The 22878-nt window shown below is 40.7% G+C and overlaps 2 protein-coding genes across 3 annotated transcripts in view; both read left to right on the forward strand.

The window, feature by feature from the left end:
* Positions 1–7907: 7907 nt before the first annotated feature.
* Positions 7908–22878, forward strand: part of LOC113518971 (uncharacterized) — a 35553-nt gene continuing 20582 nt past the window's right edge. Inside the window, exon 1 of one of the 2 annotated variants that reach the window (XM_052902194.1) lies at positions 7908–8799. In XM_052902194.1, coding sequence (XP_052758154.1) covers positions 8740–8799 — 60 coding nt within the window. In that variant the 5' untranslated portion in view covers positions 7908–8739. The remainder of the gene's footprint in view (positions 8800–22878) is intronic. The other variant, XM_026904012.3, reaches the window with a different exon arrangement.
* LOC128202315 (uncharacterized) lies at positions 14799–18240 on the forward strand. The gene is made up of 2 exons (XM_052902193.1): positions 14799–15164; positions 15689–18240. Exon 2 carries the CDS (start codon positions 15694–15696, stop codon positions 17185–17187), a length of 1494 nt encoding a protein of 497 aa, XP_052758153.1. The 5' UTR covers positions 14799–15164; positions 15689–15693; the 3' UTR covers positions 17188–18240.

The raw sequence follows: 22878 nt of genomic DNA on the forward strand, positions 1-22878 counted from the left end.
ATTGCCAAATCTCTCAAAACCGACCAAGACCTCTCGGACCTGCCGCCACTGGTCCGACCTGACAAATCATTAGCCCTTTTCGACGAGGACAAAGCCGAATGCTTGGCCGACAGCCTCGAAACTCAATGCTCCCCGAGCACCCTCCCGGTGCCAATCGGTCATCTAGAGGAGGTCGAATCCGAGGTGGAGCGGATCGCGTCGATCCCGCCCACATCGTCTCTCTCCCCCGTCACTCTAGACGAGGTGCGATCGCTCATTAAAAATACCTCTCCCCGTAAGGCACCCGGTGCCGACGGTATCACAAACAGACTCCTTAAGAGTCTGCCGGAAAGCATTCTGCTACTGTTAGTAGCAATTTTCAATGCGGCCATCTCCAACGCCCTCTTCCCGGAGGCTTGGAAAGAGGCCGACGTGATAGGGTTTCCCAAACCATCAAAGGACAAGTCCCTTCCCACCAGCTTTCGCCCCATCAGCCTCCTCAACTCGTTGGGGAAGCTGTATGAGAGGCTGATCCTGGCGCGCCTGAAAGACTGGATGCAGTCCGAGGGTGTGCAAATCGATGAACAGTTCGGCTTCAGAGCCAGGCACTCGGCTGTTCATCAGGTCCATCGCTTAGTCGAGCATATCCTCAACGCCCGACGTCTAGCGCCCAAAGGGGTCACAGGCGTCCTATTCTTCGATGTGGCGAAGGCCTTCGACAAAGTCTGGCACAGCGGCTTGATATACAAGCTGCACAAGATGGGAGTGCCGGACAGGCTCGTGCACATCATACGAGCCTTCCTGTCGAACAGGACCTATCGCTACAACGTCAACGGTGCGCGATCCAGCGCAAGACCGTTGAGAGCCGGCGTCCCGCAGGGCGCCGTCCTCTCTCCCACTCTCTTCTCGTTGTATACCAACGACATCCCTCGCCAGCCCCGAGTGCACATAGCCCTCTACGCTGACGACACAGCGTTATACACGGACAGCCCGTCGGTCGCCCCCGTGGTCAAGAGACTACAGCGAGCGGCCGACGAGCTGGGCCAGTGGTTCCGCAAATGGCGCATAGAGGTAAATCCTGACAAAAGCGCCGCCGTCCTCTTCACGACAAATAATCAGTTGTCGCCTCCGAAACCAATTAAGATGTTCGACACGCCCATTCCGTGGGCTAAGAGGTCTAAATACCTCGGTGTCGAACTCGACTCAAAAATGAGCTTCGCACTTCATATCAAAACAGTCCGAGGCAAGGCCAGTTTCATACTGGGACGCCTCCACCCCTTTCTCAATGTAAATAGCAAGCTATCGCTAAATGCGAAGCTGCGACTTTACAAGGCCTGCATACGGCCAGTCATGACGTACGCAAGCGTCGTGTTTGCGCACGCCCCCCTCGTACCTGCACACCCTTCAGGTGGTGCAGAACAAGTTCCTGCGGCGAGCCACGGGGGCCCCGTGGTACGTACGCAACGCAGATCTTCATCGTGATCTAAAAATCCAGTCCATTCGCAAATTCATGAAGGAAGCGTCTCGACGCTACTTCAGCACTGCCGAAACCCACCCAAACCCGCTCATCGGTAAAGCGTGTGCGTACACCCCTAAGGAGAACGATAAACGCCGACGGCGACGCCCGAGGCACGCACTCATCGACCCCGACGACCCCATAACGGCGGTGAACGACACCAGCGGGACCTCTTCCGCGGAACCTTCGTCCAGTCTCTCCGCGAGCTCACACACGCCAACACATCGCACACACCGTCCCCGCCGGCGGGGACGAAGACCCAGCACACCCGGTTCGCGTCATCGACCGGGCAGACGTCTGCCCGTGCGCCGTTCGTATGCCTCGTCCGCCAACGTCGACGGCGGCGACCCCCCCCCCTCGATCTACCGACCCCTGCCCTGACGGGGGTCGAAGTGCGGTGGCCTGAGTCGAGGTTCGAGCCACTAGGGCGCCCTCGGGCGCAAACACCGCAGTCCATCTGAAAGAGCTGACGCCTCACGTCGCTCCCCTCTCGCGGGCTTGGAGTGCCTTCAGCACTCGCCCCTGCACACGCGCTCGGTGAAGCTGTAAAGGCCATCTGCGGCCAACAGCAAAAAAACGGTACGAAAAAAAAAAAAAAAAAAAAAATAAATAAATCAATCTAAACTTATCGGCCTTTCCCTTCACATCTACTAATAGTGCGATCCCAACAGTGGTGACCCACCGACGACCATAAGCGAGATCCAGTCTCAATATGGAAGAACATCAAGAACAGAAACTTGACATGAACGCTGTATCCATACAGTCAAGATTATTACCATTTTGGAGGGATATTCCACGGGCTTGGTTCATCCAATTTGAAGCCGTCGTAGACCTATTAAAGACATCCGATGACCAAAAATGGCGCTATGTACTGCAGCAACTTCAATCTCAAGATCTGCAACACCTAACAGACATCCTTTATCATCCACCAGAGAAGGACAAGTACGCAGCACTGAAGAACCGGCTACTTGCAGTTTACGACAAATCTGACGTCAGAAACTTCCAGCAACTTATCAGTGGGTTAGAACTTGGCGATCAGAAACCCTCACAACTCCTTAGAAAGATGAGAGAGCTCGGAACCGGAATGATAACCGAAGAAGGTCTCAAGATTGAATGGTTAAACCATCTACCAGCCCAAGTGCGCGTAGTACTATCTATCAACACCGAATCGGCGTTAGACACGCTGTCCGCTATGGCCGACAAAATGGTTGAATACACCGGGTCCACTGCAGTCAACGAAGTCTCCAGAAATGGACCATTGGCAACACAACTCGACGTCTTCGCTCTTCAGATCGAAAAACTTACATTAGAAGTGGCAGAACTACGCGAACGTTCGCGCGACCCAAACGCGAGACGGCAATACTATCGCTATCCCGCTCGCTCGCGCTCCCAGTCTCGACCACGTAGAAGAGATACGACTCCGAAACCAGGCAGAGAAGACACGTGGGAATGCAAATACCACTACAGATTTGGTGACAAAGCAAAACGATGTGAATCACCGTGTTGTAGAAGAAAGAAAACCACCACATCTTTAAACTAACTCCGACACCGACCGTAGCGGACGTCGGTGTCATCAACACTAACAACCGCCTATGTGTACACGATTACGACACACACGAACGCTTCCTCGTGGACACAGGCGCTGATATATCAATATTAGCAGCAACAAACAAGAAAAAACGTCAGCAATCGAAAGCGCCTTACAGACTTTACGCAGCAAATAATACGCCAATCAACACTTACGGCGAAAAAACTATTAAACTTAATCTTGGACTCAGACGCTGTTTTCAATGGAATTTCGTCATCGCTGATATCAAGACATCGATACTGGGCGCCGATTTCCTACGACATTTCAAACTTCTAGTAGACCTACATAACAAAAAACTCATAGACAAGACCACTGAACTGTCTATCAATGCACTACAAATCACAAGTAATTCTGAGTCATCAATCCACATAGTCAGCAACGATCAAGCCTATCGAGACATCATCAAGCAATATCCAGACGTACTACGGCAACAACCACTCAAACAATATGCGAAACATAACGTCGTTCACCGGATAGAAACTAACGGTTCCCCCCTGCACGCCCGCCCCCGCCCCCTACCGCCAGATAAATACAAATTGGTGAAAGAAGAGTTTCAGCGCATGTGCGAGATGGGCATCTGTAAACCGTCAAAAAGCCCATGGGCTAGTCCACTCCACGTAGTGAAGAAAAAAGATGGCACACTACGGGTTTGCGGGGACTACAGAAGATTAAATGCTGTAACATTACCCGATCGCTACCCAATACCTCGAATTCAAGAATTCACTTATCAATTGAATGGCAAGAAAATTTTCTCCAAATTAGATCTGAAAACAGCATACTACTCCATACCTACAGCTGAAGATGCAGAAAAGACGGCCATCATTACACCATTTGGCCTCTTTGAGTTTAACGTCATGCCGTTTGGATTACGAAACGCAAGTCAGACATTCCAGCGTTTCATGCACGAGGTCCTAAACAACATAGAAGACTGTTTTTGTTTCGTCGACGACATTCTTCTATCATCCGAAGATGAGACATCACATAAAGAACTCATTCATCAAGTTCTCGCAAGACTCGACGAGTATGGAGTAACATTAAACATCGACAAGTGTGAATTCGCTAAGAAAAAAATCAATTTCCTTGGTTACGAGGTATCGGCAAATGGAATTAAACCTACAGAAGAACGAGTAGAAGCCATATCCACGTACCCAAAGCCGAAGAACATCATCGAACTCAGGCGATTCTTAGGCATGTTAAACTTTTATCGTAACTGCCTTCCACAACAAGCAGAACTACAGAGCGAACTCAACAAGTATCTCCATAATCAGAAGAAAAATGACAAGACACCAATCAACTGGACGCCTGAGGCAGCAACTGCATTTGAAAATTGCCGCCAAAGCATTTTACGTGCCGCAACACTAGCCTACCCAATCCAAAACAGCAAGCTCAGCATCATGACCGACGCCTCCGATCACAGTGTCGGTGCAGTATTACAACAAAATGTCAAGGGAACCATTCGACCACTGGCATTTTTCTCGAAGACGATGAGTCCAACGCAACGCCGCTACAGCGTCTACGATCGAGAGCTACTAGCGATGTACTCAGCTGTAAAACACTTTCGTCAATGGATAGAAGGCGGTGATGTAACGATATACACAGATCATAAACCACTCTCGTATGCGCTTACAAGAACTATCAACAGCAGCGACACACCGCGGCGGGAACGACAACTACATTTCATTAGCCAGTTTTGCTCAAAAATACTATACATAAAAGGAGAAGAGAACGCTGTGGCCGACGCTATGTCACGAATAGAAGAAATCAATTGTCCATCAACCATCGATTTCAACAAACTAGCATACGACCAACAAGAAAATGAGGAATTAAAACAAATTCGAAAAAAACCCAATCTAAAATTCTCCGAAATTGCTCTACCTGGGATGAATCAACCAATCATATGCGAGACCTCCACTGCATCGCCAAGACCGTACCTACCTAAACAATATCGTTTTGTTGCATTCAAAGCTCAACACGATCTGTGTCATCCAGGGATACGAGCGACAAGAAAAATCATGAGTATGAAATACTTCTGGCCGGGAATGAATCACGACGTGGGAACATGGACGAAGACATGCATCAACTGTCAACAATCAAAGATACATCGGCACGTAGTGACTCCGCACAACGAATTTCCTTCGTCACAACGATTCGAACATATTCACATCGACATAGTCGGACCAATGCGACTGTCACGTGACTGCCGATACTGTATCACCATCATCGACCGTTGTACGAAGTGGCCTGAAGCGATTCCTGTTTCCGACATCACAGCAGAAGTTGTCGCAAAAGCACTGTATGATAACTGGATCGCACGATTCGGATGCCCGCTCCGCATATCCACAGATCAAGGTCGACAGTTCGAGTCATGTCTCTTCACTGCATTAATGAAGAAACTGGGCATTACAAGAATACGTACAACGGCGTTCCACCCACAATCAAATGGACAGATCGAAAGATGGCATCGTACAATGAAAGCTGCACTTATGGCTCGACAAGCATCAACGCAGTGGGTAGACGAGTTACCTACTGTGCTATTAGGACTACGAACTGCGCTTCGAGCGGACAATGCCCTAAATCCCGCACTCATGACCTACGGCACAACGCTGCGTGTTCCATCCGACTTTTTCGTGCCCACAGAGTCAAAAATTGAATTAATAAAATGAAAACCAGAAAACCATTAGTAGGTTGGAATACACATGTAAAAGGGGTATATTTGGAGGCCAGGTTTCATTTCAAAACTGGGTCTGGCATGGTAGGCCATCAGCTGGTCACCTTTATGAAAAAATGTTTATTAGTCGTAGAATATACAAATCTAGACTAAAATGGTGCCAAAATCATGCCGACCAGATTGCGATGGATATTTTGGCAACTAAACTCTCAGAAAAAGATTTCAAAAAATTTTGGCAATGTACAAATAAATTTAATGTTAAACAAACCCTTGCTGAATGTATTAATACAGAAAGAGATCCACAGAAAATTGCGAATATATTTAAAAGTCACTTTCAATTAAGTTCACCTTTATCTACTTTGTATGCTGCGCAATATATAGAGAAAAATATTAATTCTGAGGATCATAGGAGTATACAAATCACATCTAAAGATATTAAAAATATAATAATGAATATGACAAGGGGCAAATCACCTGGGCATGACGGCCTGAGCATTGAACACCTTCAGTATGCAGGGTGTCATTTGCCCGGAGTGTTGGCTATGTTTTATTCTTTATGCTTGGGACACGGCTATCTGCCTCAGGATCTCATGAGAACTGTTGTTGTGCCAATTGTCAAGTGTAGGACTGGTGATATTTGTGACAAAAGTAACTACCGCCCCATTTCATTAGCCACTATCTTGGCGAAAGTACTTGACAGTCTGCTTAATGCGCATCTCAGGGGAAATGTTAAAATACATGAGGCACAGTTTGGTTTCCAGCCTGGACTTTCTACTGAGAGTGCTATATACAGTGTAAAGCAGACTGTCAAGTATTATTTAGAACGAAAGACACCAGTCCTCGCGTGCTTTTTGGACTTGTCAAAAGCCTTCGACCTGGTGTCTTATGAGATCCTGTGGAACAAACTTCAAAAGCTGAATATTCCTACTGAACTGATTGGTATTTTTAAGTATTGGTATGATAATCAAATTAACGTTGTTAAATGGGCGGATAAAATATCTGAAGAGTATGGATTGGAGTGTGGGGTGAGACAGGGTGGTATATCCTCGCCTACACTTTTTAATATATATATGAATAGCCTGATCGCTGAGTTCAGCAGTATGCATGCGGGCTGTTACATAGACGGGATTGCTGTGAATAACTTGAGTTACGCTGACGACATGGTGCTGCTGCTGAGTCCATCAATCAGAGCTATACGTAAATTGCTAAGCGTGTGTGAAAAGTATGTTGAAAAACATGGTCTGAAATATAATACACAAAAAAGTGAATTTATGTATTTCGGTCTAGGTAGTAAGAATCCACAAATCCCGCCAATTCTTCTAAACGGTGTTCCTCTCAATAGAGTGACTCAGTTTAAATATCTAGGACATATTATTACCGATGACTTGAAAGATAACGCTGACATTGAACGTGAACGCAGGGCGCTGGCTGTAAGGGGTAATATGTTGGCTCGCAGGTTTGCTCGTTGCTCGACTGAAGTCAAAATAATATTGTTCAAGGCATATTGCCAATCTTTTTACACGAGCAGCCTGTGGGTTGACTATACACAGCGGGCATACAGTGCTCTGCGTGTTCAATACAATAATGTTTTCAGGGTGTTGTTACGGCTGCCACGTTTTTGTAGTGCATCCACAATGTTTGCAGCGGCATGGACAGATGACTTCTATGCCATCAGACGCAAACGGATTGCATCTCTTTTATACCGATTGCGTGGCAGCAGTAACGGCATTCTGAGGGCATTATGTAATAAATACGATAGCCCGATCCTCTCATTGTGGGTCAAAATTATTATAGGGGCTATAAAATGAATTTTGTATTTTTTTCTCTACTAACATAGTTTAAGTCAATTGTTACTAACAAAAATGGATCTTAGTAATCCGTAAATAAAGAAAATATTATAATATTATAAAAAATCTGCGATGCAGACTTCATGCGTCAGCTAACCAAGACAATGGCAACATTGAAACCAGTAGCTCGTTCCAACCGCTCGCAAGAAAAACCATTCGTCTATAAGGATTTAGCTACGTGCACACACGTCTTTGTACGAAACGACACCGTACGGGCACCGTTAACACCACCGTACGACGGCCCGTACAAAGTACTACAGCGCTACGACAAGTACTCGTATTACAAGATACAGCTACCATTACGCACGAGCGTTGTATCATTAGACCGCCTCAAGCCCGCCTACATTTATGAAGACTCGGACGACTACACAGCTTCAAACACGACGAGTACGAGTACTACTGCTATACCTGTTCTTGTTTCAACACAGCCTCAGCGACCATACATCACAAGATATGGCAGGAGCGTCAAGCCAAATGTACACTTCGCTACAGGGGGAGTCATATAGGTGCTTAGCAACACACGTGCTGAACATTACAATCGGCAAGTGACTGTCTATACAAATATCACAGGAACAAGACGACAAGATGTTGCGAGAAGGACAGAACGAGTAACACCGCTAGCCAATGGACGTCGGGCGGGAAAGAGACAGCGCCACTGCGGTTAGAGTAGGATGAAGTAATGCTTGCCTATAAATTGCGGAGAATTCTGTAAATAAATCAGTCTAAACTTATCGGCCTTTCCCTTCACATCTACTAATAGTGCGATCCCAACAATACTATTTAACGGTAACCGCGTCGCGACTTCAGTCCCGACGGTGAATTTTAAATATATGGAAACAATATGAAAAATTTAAAATTAACTACATAATATTTTTTTTGTAATCCTACAAAATTTTGCTAATCAGAAAAAAAGGCCTGCGGGATTACTGCATCGACCTCTGGGATTTAATTTATATCCGAGATCGTATTATATAATTTAGATGATCTATAATTGACGGTAAAACTTGCACCAAAGAGAAGCGGTTACAGTCTACCATATACAGTATAGATACAGAAGAAATAATAGTTCATACGTAGATTACGTATTTGATGTGCGCAGACGCAGGCACCTGTACTGTACGATTGCAGTGTTTAGTGTACAATGATCGCGCGCGCAACTCTCGCGTACTTACTGCTGTGCGCAGGCGCCACTCTCGCGCAGGTCAGTGAAAAATGGGGATTTCTTTTGAGAGAATACCTTTTGAAGTTTAATTGTTGTGTCGAGTGAATAAAAAATGGCTTGTTATGCTTTCATGATTTACGAGTATAGAATGAATTTATAAAGGAATAAGTATATGATTTGTTTACTAATGAAAAAGGTGCAATAAGATGCGCCTTTTTTCTGATCAGATGCGAGACTCGTATGTTATAATGTTTAATAAGTAAATCTATTGTTTTAAATAAATTCAATTATAAAATATTCTTTATTACATCTGTAAATTACATTGTTAATGCATTTATAAATATTGTGAGAAATAGTGGAGTTATCTCTGACAGAGATCTCTTCCAGTTAACCTAATACAGTTGGAAAGCATGTCTTATCTAATTTATTTATATGGTATTTTTTCTAATGGATGATAATGGAATGGTAACCCCACCCGCGCTATTGGTATACACTGGCGGGGCACCAGTGAAGGATAATAGGTGAGGATGATAGGTGAGGATGAAGTAGGCCAGTTAGCCCATCGTGACGAATTCAACAAGAATTGTTCACGATGGTTTCCAGGGGGAACCACGTGGAGGTCGACCTAATAAGGTATATTGCTAGCAATGGGGCTGTCAAATTCCATTGCTAACAATCTTTTTCCCCCCTGGCAACCGCATTTAGGCTTTGGTGATGTTTTAAGAGGGACGCTGTTGCCTATCCCTCGACTATGAAGTTCCCTTAGTTGCCTCTTAAGACACCAACGGGAATGGGAGGGGTGGTCCATTCTATGTCAGGACCACAGGGCAAAAAAACGTATTTATTATATTAACAGAATATTTCATCCTAAATAAATTAATGAAGTAATCGACACTTTTATATATATATTATTGTCTGTTTACTGTACATCTGTCTATCTACTGTATAGATAACCTGGTGGTATTGTTTTATTGTTACCTTATTCCCTTTGGCCGCAACAGAATATCAGTGCTTTGCTCTTTTGAAGGCGAAGCAATAAACTGAGTTGTGACCATTTTGTATTGTTATGGCACACTCACAAACGAAAAATTGTATTTAGCTTTATGTATATTTTTTAATAATTTATGTTATCTCGCTTTTTATTTATATCTATATATGTTGTAATTTGTGTGCTGTAAGTGATGCAAATAAATTATCTATCTATCTATTACGAGAAATTATAATATTTACGTAAATATCTTAGAGCGTGGTAGGACTTTATGTTTGTGTATACAGCGCATGCCACACTATATATTTGGACTGTTACTGTTAACATTACAGATTATACTGTTGTCTCAGCACATAAATTAGATAAAGTTTACGTATCTACGTAGCTAATCGAAAAAAGGGCGACCTTGCTTTGGTTTTTGGGTCAAATTTACACGTACCTACCGGCTTTCTGATTGATATTTCCAACCAACTTCGAAAAGAAGACTTTGTACAAAAGTCGTTTGCTTGGGCAACTCTGTCCCATTCGTGTTTCAACCGTAAAGCAGTTGTGTTTGCATGGTTGTGTGTCGGTTTGAAGGGTAGGATATGGCGTGAATTTACTGGGTACGGAGGAATAACACCCGAGTCCACAGGAATGGCAACGCATGGGGGGTATCATGGGCGAAACAGTATACTCTGTTATGTCCATGGCACTGCTCATGTCTATAGGCGACGGTTACCACTTTCCATCAGGTGGGCCGTCAGCTTGTTTGCCATTCTAAGTTGTATAAAAAAAAAGAAGGAGTTTGGATTAGGATATATTAAATTAATGTAATAAAAAGTTACTTATTATCCTTCTTCCTCGCAAATAGTACTTTTATATTAAATTATTACTATTAATTCAGTTCTTAATATGCTAAAAGGTAAAACATACACACACTTTCATATTTAGTTGTATCCCGCGGCTTCGTTCACGTAAATCAGTATATTAGGTATTCTATATGCTTAAGTTGTGTATCCAAATTAGGATATATCCCACCCATGTACCTATTCGTTTAGTAGTCTTTGCGTAAAAAAATAACAAACAAATCCATATAAACATCAATTTAAATCTAGTTGTATTTCGTAGTTTCACCCGCGTAAATAAGTATTTTTTTTTTTTTATTATTTTGTTATTGATAGACGGTATTTTTCAGGCAGTAAGATCCGTGAAACTGCGATCTTTCCATGATCATTCGTGACCCGCCCCTTTTCTTGTCAATCAGTATTCGAAGTATTTTATTTTATTTTATCTTTATTTGGTCTCCCAGCAATTGTTACACTGATAAGATTTATTATTAAAATCACTGTCTATTTATACATAGTGTACAATCATTTTAAAGGAAACACAGCATGCATGCTAATTAACAAATAAACAATAATATGGCATAACAAATTCTTGAGATATTTGACATAGGTATAGTTTTTTAAATTCAAAACTATCCTATGTACTTGTTGAAAATAATAAGCTCAGTTCGATAAATAATAAAAAGTCTGTACTTTGTTAGGTTCAGAAGAGAAAAAAATACGAGACATGTCTTATAAAAACCTGACACAGAACAAACATAAAAATAATACATTGTTCTAAAAAACCTCAGTGTCAACAGCCAGTATTAAAACTCCAACAGTACTGAGTTATGATACTATCTGTGTATAAATTTTTATTACAATCTGTTAGATAGATAGATAGATAAACACTTTATTTGAGCCATTTATGACACACGTAAACTAATAAATAAATTTATACAATCTGATTATTTACATTTTTTCAAATATAAAACAAAAGATGAATATTGGAGATATGTTTTGACCAAGTGTGTCGCAGTGACCCAAAAAGGCTACAGCTCAGTGATACTTTTGCTTAAAAGCAAAGCACTGATTTTCAGCTGCAACCTGAAGTAAGGCTACACGGACGCGTGCAACAATCCATCGTTACAAACATTAGCATTTATAATATTAATAGGATAGTAGTCGGATTCCAACACAAACTATTCCACTGTCCTTGAACAAGAAAATACCAAGGTCGCGTCCACACGTCGGCGTGACGTCACGAGCTGCATCCGTTGGATGACGTCGAACGCATTCGCGACTGCACGTGCATTCACCACTGTATCATTAGAACATGGGCGCGAATATAAAACTAAACATAAATTCATATTGTTTTCAGTTCACATATAGACGTAAGTGAATATAAATGAGTTCATTCCAAGTTGTTATTATATAACTACTGTAACAATAACTGCTTTTTCTTTTGTGCTATGTATTTTTTTTTAATGGATGATAATGGAATGGCAAACCCCATCCGCGCTATCGGTATACACTGGCACCAGTGAAGGATGATAGGTGAGGATGAAGCAGGTCAGTTAGCCCATCGTGACGAATTCAATGAGAATTGTTCACGATGGTTTCCAGGGGGAACCACGTGGAGGTCGACCTAATAGGGCATATTGCTAGCAATGGGGCTGTCAAACTCCATTACTAACAATCCCTTTCCCCCATTGTGCTATGTATTGGATTTGAGTTCCCAAGCAGTTGCGTTTGCGCTTTTGGTGTACGCTCGCGTATGCCAAGGTTTGCAGCTGGTTGACTTATGTAATAATACTTACTGGCCCATGTAAATATATATATGAAATATGCATATGTGTGAAAACACATTTACATTTATTTAAAAAAATATGTGTTTATTCGTTAAGATACATACAAAAATACAAATCTTTCCTCTTTATAATATTAGTATTATAATATAATTATATTACGATAATTAATTAATTGATAATATACATATATTTCATATACTAAAGTAACTAATTACTTATAGTAAATTAGTATTAATTAGTAATAAATTTAATTAGTAGATATAATTTCTGCCCATTAGCTACATGAGTCAATGTTTGTTTGTTTACACTACAAATAAAAATAATACTAGACTACTTAACCTCGCACTGGAGCAATATTGTCTACCTAAGAGATACATACATACATACATATCTGTCACGCCTGTCTCCCATTAGAGTAGGCAGAAACAATGGAACGCCAAATGCTTCGATTCAAACAAACCTCTTTCGCTTCTTCCACATTTATCAATCTTTTCATATACGCTCGCCGGTTACGGGTACTTTTAATTTGGCCCTTCTTCAGCACGTCGCCTATTTGGTCGACATACGTCCGTCTAGGGCGGCCCCTACCGACATCTCCATTCATTCTTGCTCGATAAATCTCTTATATATTTTACTAATATGATAAAACTGTAACTTATTTTTTTTTTATACAACTTAAAATGGCAAACAAGCTGACGGCTGCTGACGGGTAGATATCGGTGCCAAATTTACCAGAAAAAGTAAATAAAAAAATAATGCTGTAAATATTTATTAGGTATAATTTCGTTTAACGTTACCAAAATACCAACTGGGCTATTAGAGTCGTCAAGTAAACTTTGTCGGGAAAAATTATGTATGGGGACATAAAATTTTAGAAATGTTCAAGTGGGGCATGACACAGAAAAGGCTGGGAAACACCGGTTTAGTGTACAATAGGCTTTGTTCTAAATAACAATTTTAATTTATAAAAGGCTCATTAATTCCTTATAAGCTTTTATACAATGCTGTACAGGAGGTTTTACCAAAGGGAGACTTTGTACAAAAGTTGCTTGCTTGGGTACCTATGTCCCGTGTTTCTACCGTGAAGCAGTTGTGTTTGCATGGCTGTGTTTCGGTTTGAAGGGTGGAATATGGCGTGAATTTACTGAGTACAGAGGAATAACACCTGTGTCCTCAGGAATGGCAACGCATGGGAAGTATTATGGGCGAAACAGTATAATCTATTATGTCCATAGTACTGCTACAGATGGGCAAAGCACCGGGTTTAAACCCGGTGCTTTGGTAAAAACCCAATAAACACCCATAAACTCCCATAATCACCCAAAAAAATAGGTTTTTACGTATTTTTTTGAAAATATGTAAGTAATACCAATAAATTATTTTTATAAATTGTATTGATCAATTCTACAATATTAAATAAAACGTTAACTAATAATATTTCAGGAAATTTTAAAAATCTATATATAATAAAATGAAAGTAATTAATTTTCAGTGTTTTCATGTTGCAGTTGATCAACATGTTGGCCTTTTGCTTCCCGTAGATACTTTAAAATTTCTTCATAACACCTCGTTCGCACACATGGCCGTATATATTTAAATTCTTGAGCCACTAACAGTCCGAAATACTCATTTCTTTTATCCTCTTCTCCATAAATTAAGCATTTAGAACAGTTTGTTTCTTCTTTCAGTAAATTTTCTTTTACTTTATCCTCGTTTTTTTCTTTGTTGCGACGACGCTGGGTAAATCATCTGGACACTGGGTCTCACTATCGCCAAATATATTTGGAGATCGGCTTCGGCTACGGCTTGGCAGACATTTTTTTCTTTCTACAATTTTAAATTAAATTTATTAGAATAAATGCTTCGAACACACGCGATCTAAGTACCTTTTGTGTTTATTATACCTTACCTACCTAGGTATAAAAAGAGTACTTACGTAGATTTTCTTTTATTAACTGTTTTATACGAAGATCTTGATCTCTCAAATTAGCATCCATTTTACTTCCAGTGATTATCAACTAAATTAATAATCCACAAAGTATTAAATAACGTTTTTATGAAATATTTAGCACAAAAACAATACCCTTTAAATATCGATCGTCAGTAACTGTGGCTGACTTACCTATATTCTAGCAAGCAGGACTGCCAGATGTGAAGGGGAAATCCCCAATAAATTGTTGCATGTGACTGATGATGTGAGCATGTTCGTTTCATAATAAAAATGTTGCCAGGTAACCAAAAAGTCGTATGTTTTTGTGCGAATTACGATCATAATCTTTACGATCGTACATTAAAAAATAGACAAATAATAGTATGAGTACGATTTAAATCGTATATCTGTCAACCCTGCTAGCAAGATTTCGTACACAGCGACAAAATCACGTTGCATAACAATGTAGCCCAAGCTTATATCTTATGAAATATACGGAAGAGATACGGACTTAGAAAAACAGAAATGTTGTTCTTTGTGGAAGTCATTGATGAAATTCTATGTATTTTAGCCCGCAAACTTTCTTCAAACAAAAACAGCGCCATCTAGTATCGAGTTCTGTAATTATCTCTTTGTTTATGGATTTGAAGTAAGACCGCCACGCATGCAATACATTATGACTGGGGATTCCCCTATTCGTCGACGCTGAATATGAGGCGACGACAATCACTGTCAAACGTGTTCACTATTACTCTGACTCTGGTAACGTGACTTCCTGGTAACGTGTTAGGTAGGAAAAGCAGTAAAAAAGTGCATATTAAGGGAGCAGATTTGAAATAATATTTATACTTAACAAGAAATAATTAAAGGTAAGTGGATTTTTGAATGATACAATTATATCATGATCACTTAACAATTTTAACTTAAAATTAGATGTATTATTACAAGCTTTTATTTAGCTTGCGTTATGTAAATAAAAGTATGTAGGTATGTTCGTATGTTGATGCAATTATCCTCAATCCTCAACCGACTGGGATAAAATTTTCCATACACGTTTATTTTGGATGATAGTGCATAGTTAGCTGAGAGTCGTCATTGGATAATAATGGTGGATAGCCTAAGATGTGTACTAGATATTTATTTTTAACATAATATGCGTAAGTACCTAATCGAATTAAAGAAGTTGCTGAGAAAAATACAGAACAATACGATAATAAACTAGCGTCTGCGTTTAATCCTCCGAGGAGATGTAATTTTACAAAGGTTTTTTGTATTTATTTTATTATTTTTTTAATAAATTTATTGTAAATAACAAGAAATAATCATTGTAAAAAAATAGGCACTCTATTGTTGAATTTTCGTCAGACCAACTAATCATCGTTCATTTTTTTAGGTTCAATGGGGAGACCTAAAGATTTACGCATATGGGAGCACTACCGTACTTTACCAAACAAGTCTGTTTCTTGCAAGCTTTGTAATAAGGTCTACAAATTCAGTAATGCTGCCAAAATGCTTCAACATCTTATCACTTGTCCAAAATCTCCAGAAACATTAAAAGACTCTATGAAACTTATAAAAGATAGCTCGTCCAAAACCAAAATGTCTGGACTGTCAGAGATAGAGACAAATGATTCTTTTATAAGCCCCTCGTCGTCTGCTAACACTACAATAAATGCTGAGTTTCAAGACACCGATGATCATATAAAAACAGAATTAGCGAGAGCTATATTTGTAACAGGGACGCCATTATCGATGGTGCAACATCCTTTATGGATACAATTTTTCGAAAAATTGCAACCAAAATTTAAAATACCTTCACGTAAAGCTTTAGCGACAAAATACTTAGATAAAATATATAGAGAAATGCGTTTTGAGTTAAATGAGGAACTAAATGCTTGTAGTTACTTACACCTTCAGTGCGATGGCTGGTCTAATTTAAGAAATGAAGGAATAATAAACTTTCTTATATCAAAACCTCAACCTGCATACGTTAAAAGTTTGAATACAGAAAGTAATCCTCACACTAGTGAATACCTTAGCCAAGAAGTTGAAAAAGTAATGAAAGTGTATGGAGCAAATAAGTTTCTTGTACTTATTGGCGATAACGCTAGAAATATACAAAAGGCATTCGAATTAACAAAACTCAAATATCCACATGTTGTTCCTCTCGGTTGCTGTGCACATATCCTTAACTTGTTGTGCCAAGATATTGTAAAGATACAAGAAGTAACTGTGTTTATTATGCAAGCCATAAATATAATAAAAACTGTTAAAAGGAGTCAACGATTAAGTTCCTTGTTGATAAAATCAAGGCAGGGTGAAGATTCTACACAAACACTAAAATTGCCTTGTGCTACAAGATGGGGAAGTCATGTTACTTCGTTAAAAAGTTTGAAAGCAAATAAGATAGCTTTGCAAATATTAACAGTTAGAGAAGATGTGGTAATTTCAAGAGATATTAAAGATTTAATTCTAAGTGATGATTTCTGGACGAAGACAGGGGAATGTATAAGTATTTTGGAACCAGTCACTGAAAGCATATTTTACTTAGAGAGCGACCAGAATCGTTTGCATCGCACATACATTACATTTAGAGATGTACAAGCTAAGATACGTTTTGCATTAAATGAGATTTCGACATTGAGCGAAGAAAGCAAACAGCAGATTCTAACATCAGTATCTTCAAGATGCAATATGGCAATGAGGCCAATACATTTTGCAGCATATATTCTAGACCCCAGGACTCTAGGAGTCGAACTTACTCAAGAGGAAGAACTTAAGGGTATGGAGTTTATCTACAATTTAAGCCAACACTTAAGTTTGTCAAATGTAATGGCAGATTTGGCGTGTTATAAAGTGTATATTTTATTTGTGTATATTTTAAAGTGGTAGAGCCACGCTGTAATACCATATGGTATTGCAGCATGAATGGGCCGGCTCGACCGGGGAAGTACCACACCCTCACAGAATACCGACGCTAAGTGGCCGCACTTTTAGTGCGACCACATTCCGTATGGTGAGTGAGGGAGTCCGGAGGCCCATCCTATACCCATCCCCTTCCTTATCCTAAAATCCTCCCCCAACTCCGTCCCCCCATCTTTCAATACCATGGCAGTGGAATTTAAAAAAAATAACGTACCCCAGGGAGGTACCAGCAGCCATGTTGCTGGAGAATCCTCCCTCGAGCAACCACGCTCGGGCTGCCCTGCGTATTCTGGGGGGGGCAAAATTCCGCTCTATGGGACCAAGGGCAAACAGAGCAAGACTTCTGCGGCATCCCCTTTGCTCAATGTGAGCCTCTGTAATATTAGGGGAATTCATTCAAACCTGAACGCTGTCCACCACCACCTAGAAACGGCGCGGCCGGCATTGCTCTTCCTCACGGAGACACAGATATCCCCTCCTAACGAAACATCATACCTGACCTACCCGGGGTATAAGCTTGAACATTGTTTTGTTTCGCGTGCCGGTGTATGTGCGTATGTCAGAGAGGATATCTGCTGTCGACGCCTTGGGACTCTTGAAGGTACGGACCTGTCCATTCTATGGCTGCGCGTAGATTGCAATGACCATCCCCGCATCTATGCGTGCCTATACAGGTCCCACAGCGGTAACACTGGAACCGACCAACTCATTGAGCACGTCCAAATGGCTATAGATTCCCTGCTTGAGCAGATTCCTTCCGCTGAAGTCGTGATTGTTGGCGACTTTAATGCCCACCATGCCGAATGGCTTGGTTCGCGTACAACCGACTATGCGGGAAGATCTGTTCATGACTTTGCTTTGGCTTATGGTCTGACACAGCTTGTTTCCTCGCCTACGCGAATCCCTGATGTATTGGACCATTCACCTTCACTGTTGGACCTTCTGCTGACCACCCACCCAGACAACTATGTGATCTCCGTCGAAGCCCCGCTTGGATCGTCGGATCACTGTTTGGTGCGGAGCGAAGTGCCTCTTACGAGTCCGACTCCACCTCGTTCTACGGGTAGACGTCGCATTTGGCACTACAGGTCGGCAGATTGGGATGAGATGCGGATTTTTTTCGCATCTTACCCATGGAGGCAGGTTTGCTTCACACTGGATGATCCCGACGCCATTGCCGATTCCATTGCTGATGTGGTGCTTCAGGGAATGGAATTATTTATTCCTAACTCTGTGGTGCCCGTCGGCGGGAAATCCCAGCCCTGGTATGGAGCCTCCTGTAGAACAGCATCTCGTCTGAAACAGGAGTGCTTCCTAACCTGGGCTAAAGGTGTGGCGTCGCGAGATCCTAACACCAGTGCTCTTAAAAAGAAGTATAACTCTGCCTCTAGGTCTTTCAAAAGAGTTATAGCCACAGCGAAGTCAGAGCATATTAGTAGAATTGGCAAGAGATTGGCTAGTTTGCCCTCTGGGACTCGAGCTTTCTGGTCTCTTGCCAAAGCTGCACAAGGGAATTTCTGTAAGTCATCTTTTCCACCTTTGCGCAGGGAGGATGACTCGTTGGCCCAGAACGCTAAAGAAAAGGCCGATCTTCTTGGATCCATCTTTGCGTCAAACTCGACATTGGATGACGGGGAGAAACCACCACCGACCATCACGTGTTGTAGGAGCTCTATGCCTGATATTAAATTCACGCATAGCTCAGTGCGTAGAGCACTTTTCTCCCTCGAAATCCATAAGTCGAGTGGGCCTGATGGTATTCCTCCAATTGTGCTTAGGACGTGCGCACCAGAGTTGGCTCCGGTTCTTACGCGTCTTTTTCGGCTTAGCTACTCATCGGGCATAGTCCCAAAGTTTTGGAAGACTGCTCTGGTGCATCCGATCCCTAAAAAGGGAGATCGCTCAGATCCAGCTAACTATAGGCCCATAGCTATCACTTCCTTATTCTCGAAGGTTATGGAATCCATCATTAACCGTCAACTGCTCCGGTACCTAGAAGAGCACCGGCTGATCTGTGATCGCCAGTACGGCTTTCGACAGGGACGTTCGGCCGGTGATCTTTTAGCTTACTTAACACACCGATGGGCAGTGGCAATCGAGAGTAAGGGAGAGGCCTTAGCAGTTAGTCTGGATATTGCGAAGGCCTTTGATCGGGTGTGGCATAGAGCGCTGCTTTCAAAGCTACCTTCATTTGGGTTGCCTGCGAGACTGTGCATTTGGGTCGCCAGTTTTCTCAAGGAACGTAGCATTAAGGTCGTAGTCGACGGTGCATGCTCTGATTTAAAACCTTTGAATGCTGGTGTCCCGCAAGGCTGTGTACTATCTCCGACTCTGTTTCTTCTGCATATCAATGATATGTTACAGATAAGTAATATTCATTGCTATGCGGACGACAGTACAGGAGATACATTATATACCGGTCATGCAAAGATCTCGCGGGCACATACCGATGAGTGCCGGAATAGACTTGTGTCTGAAATCGAAACTTCACTCCATCAAGTTTCGATCTGGGGTGAACAAAATCTTGTTCAATTTAACCCCAAAAAGACACAAGTCTGCGCGTTTACCGCAAAAAAGACGCCGTTTGTCGTATCTCCTCACTTTCAGGGCACTTCCCTTGATAAAAAGTCAAGTCTAGGAATTCTGGGCGTTGATATATCTTGCGACGTCCAGTTTTGCGGTCATCTGGAGGAGAAGGCTAAGATAGCTTCCAAAAAGTTAGGAGTGCTCAATAGGGTGAGACGATATTTCATGCCAAAACACCGCCTGAAATTATATAAAGCCCAAGTCAGGCCGCATATGGAATACTGTTCTCACCTGTGGGCAGGAGCGCCACAGTACCAACTCCTTCCGTTAGACCGCATTCAAAGTCGGGCGGCTCGAATTATCGATAGTCAACGCCTTACTGTCCGGCTTGACCCATTGAAACTGCGCAGAGATGTTGCATCTCTGTGCATCTTCTACCGAATTTATCATGGGGAGTGTTCTGAGGAATTGTTCGGATTGATACCTGCTGCTGATTTTCACCACCGTACAACCCGCCACAAACTAAAGTTTCATCCCAATCATCTGGACGAGTGGCGGTCTTCCACCGTGCGTTTTTCAAGGCACTTTCTTCCACGCACAACCATTCTTTGGAATCAACTTCCAGCAGCAGTATTTCCGAACCGATACGACAACATAACCTTCAAGAAAAGAGTATATTCCTTTTTAAAAGGCCGGCAGCACACCTGCAATGCCGCTGGTGTTGTGGGTGATCATGGGCGGCGGTAGTCACTTACCATCAGGTGAGCCGCATGCTCGTTTGCCCCCTGTGTTGTAAAAAAAAAAAAAAAAAAAAAAAGTTATAAAGCTAAAGAAAACTTTTGGGCCAGAGGATTTGTATGGAGCTCATTAGATAGCATTGAGCCCCTAATATGGTGGAAAGGTATTTGTGGTTCCACTGAGTTAAGCAAAGTAGCGATTCGTATTCTATCAGCTCCCTGTACTTCGGCAGCCACTGAGCGTTCCTTTAGTATCCAAGGCTACATACATAATAACAAAAGAAATCGACTTACAACTGAAAGAACTGAAAAAATTTCATTCATTTGTTATAACTGGAATCTTAAACATAAAGCTGAATGCGAGGACATTCAGTTTAATGAAGAAAATACCTTAGAAGCTTTCATTGAGCAAGTAAATGAACATAACAGTTTAGACGAAATAGAGCCTATCGAACCTATACAATTCATCGCTTGTAATAACTCTGAATCTGACAGTGATTGACTGTAGTTTTACATTTTACTTTCATCTCTTTCTTAATAAACTCAAAATCAAATTAAAAGTTTTTTATTCTGTAGGCTGCATAATAATATTGTCTATGTCCAGTATAGTGGACGTCTTGCGGCTGAGATGACGATGATGAAGTACAAAATCATAAACACCCAAAAATTTGGGTGTTTATGGGGTATTATAAAAAAAAAAAAACTTTATTTAACTTTTTTATTAATCATGTACGTAATGTGAATATTTATAAAAATTTGCGGCACATATTTTTATTTTATGGTTCAATTTGGTAATTTGTTCAAAATATCGTACCCTATACAAAAACACATGTATTGTTTCATAATTTGATATCGTATACAAAATCGTATATATATATATATATATATATATATATATATATATATATATATATATATATATATATATATATATATATATTTTGATTCTACTTCTCATCTTGGACGGGAATGATTACATTATATTATTGGTATGATAAATTCGTTACGTCTATTTATTTACATGAACATTTACTCCGAAATATTGTCAATCAAACTAGTACTGTTCTCTGTATTTACACTTAAAAGACAGTTTATTCTATTAGTAATATAATTTGGATGATTTATTTGCTACCAAAATGATTTACACATGTTTCATCAGTGAAACGTAAGTGTTGGCGAAGGCTCGAGCGATCGTTTTCGGGTGGCCTTGCAATACTGGCGGCGGGCGCAGTAAACGTAGCCGCTGCATTAACATTACTATTATGACGTCACAAGGGAAACATAAAACCGCTTCCGAACAACATTATATTACATATTTACAGTACAATATTTATATTTGTATATTTTATCAGTTTTGACACAGTCATGTAGTCGTTACGATGTTGGTTGTGTCGAAATTCGGACAGATAAAATATTTATTAAATAGGTAAATAGGTATTTGCTATGCTATTTTTAACCTTATTTAAAGGGAGGAGATTCGAAAATTGATTGTTTTTTTTTTATGTGTACACATTACGTGATTTTATTTTGAAAATCTAATGTAATAATAATAAACAGAATTTGTATACTTAAATTTTTTTTTCCAACCGGTTCCAAAAATGGTAGTGGGTTTCAATACAGTTATTTTTTTTTTATGTTAGTTACCTCATAACTTCGTTATTTATAAACCGATCTGTATCTTCTTTTTTATCTAAAAGTATGTACTATATTATGCTTACACAGATATTTTTTTTTATACAACTTAGAATGTCAAACAAGACGCCCCACCTGATGGAAAGTTGTAACCGTCGCCTATAGACATGAGCAATACCATGGACATAACAGAGTATCTGTTTTAACGCGTTGCCACTCCTACTCTATTCTATTCAGTAAATTAATTCTTTCAAACCGAAACACAGCCATGTAAACACAACTGCTTCACGGTTGAAACACGAATGGGACAGAGGTACCCGAGCAATCGACTTTTGTACAAAGTCTCCCTCTGGTAATTATTATTATCTGGTAAATATCTATTATTTTTATATTATTTTTACAGATCTATTTTTTTAACGCGTCATCTACCTATTTATTTTTTAATTCCTTCCACCCAAAGATTGTCTGGAAGAGATTGCTTAGCAATAAGACCGCCTTTTGTACTACACTATACTTATCGAAATTTGTTCAACAAATCCTGTAATGTTGGTGCAATAAAGTTTTAAATAAATAAATGAATATTATCAGATTTGCTCTATCGAAATTTTATCAAAATCAGTTCAGCAGTTTCAAATAAAAATAACTGGTTTGGACATGGACAAAATCCAAAATTATTTTGTAAATATAATACATGCATAATTATATTAAATAGATATAAATTACTCTGCCATGTAAGTTATGGCATAAAATAAGCCACCCCTTC

The sequence above is a fragment of the Galleria mellonella genome, unplaced genomic scaffold, assembly GCF_026898425.1.
Source record: "Galleria mellonella isolate WM207_F2 unplaced genomic scaffold, CSIRO_AGI_GalMel_v1 utg874, whole genome shotgun sequence".
Classification (NCBI taxonomy): Eukaryota; Metazoa; Arthropoda; class Insecta; order Lepidoptera; family Pyralidae; genus Galleria; species Galleria mellonella.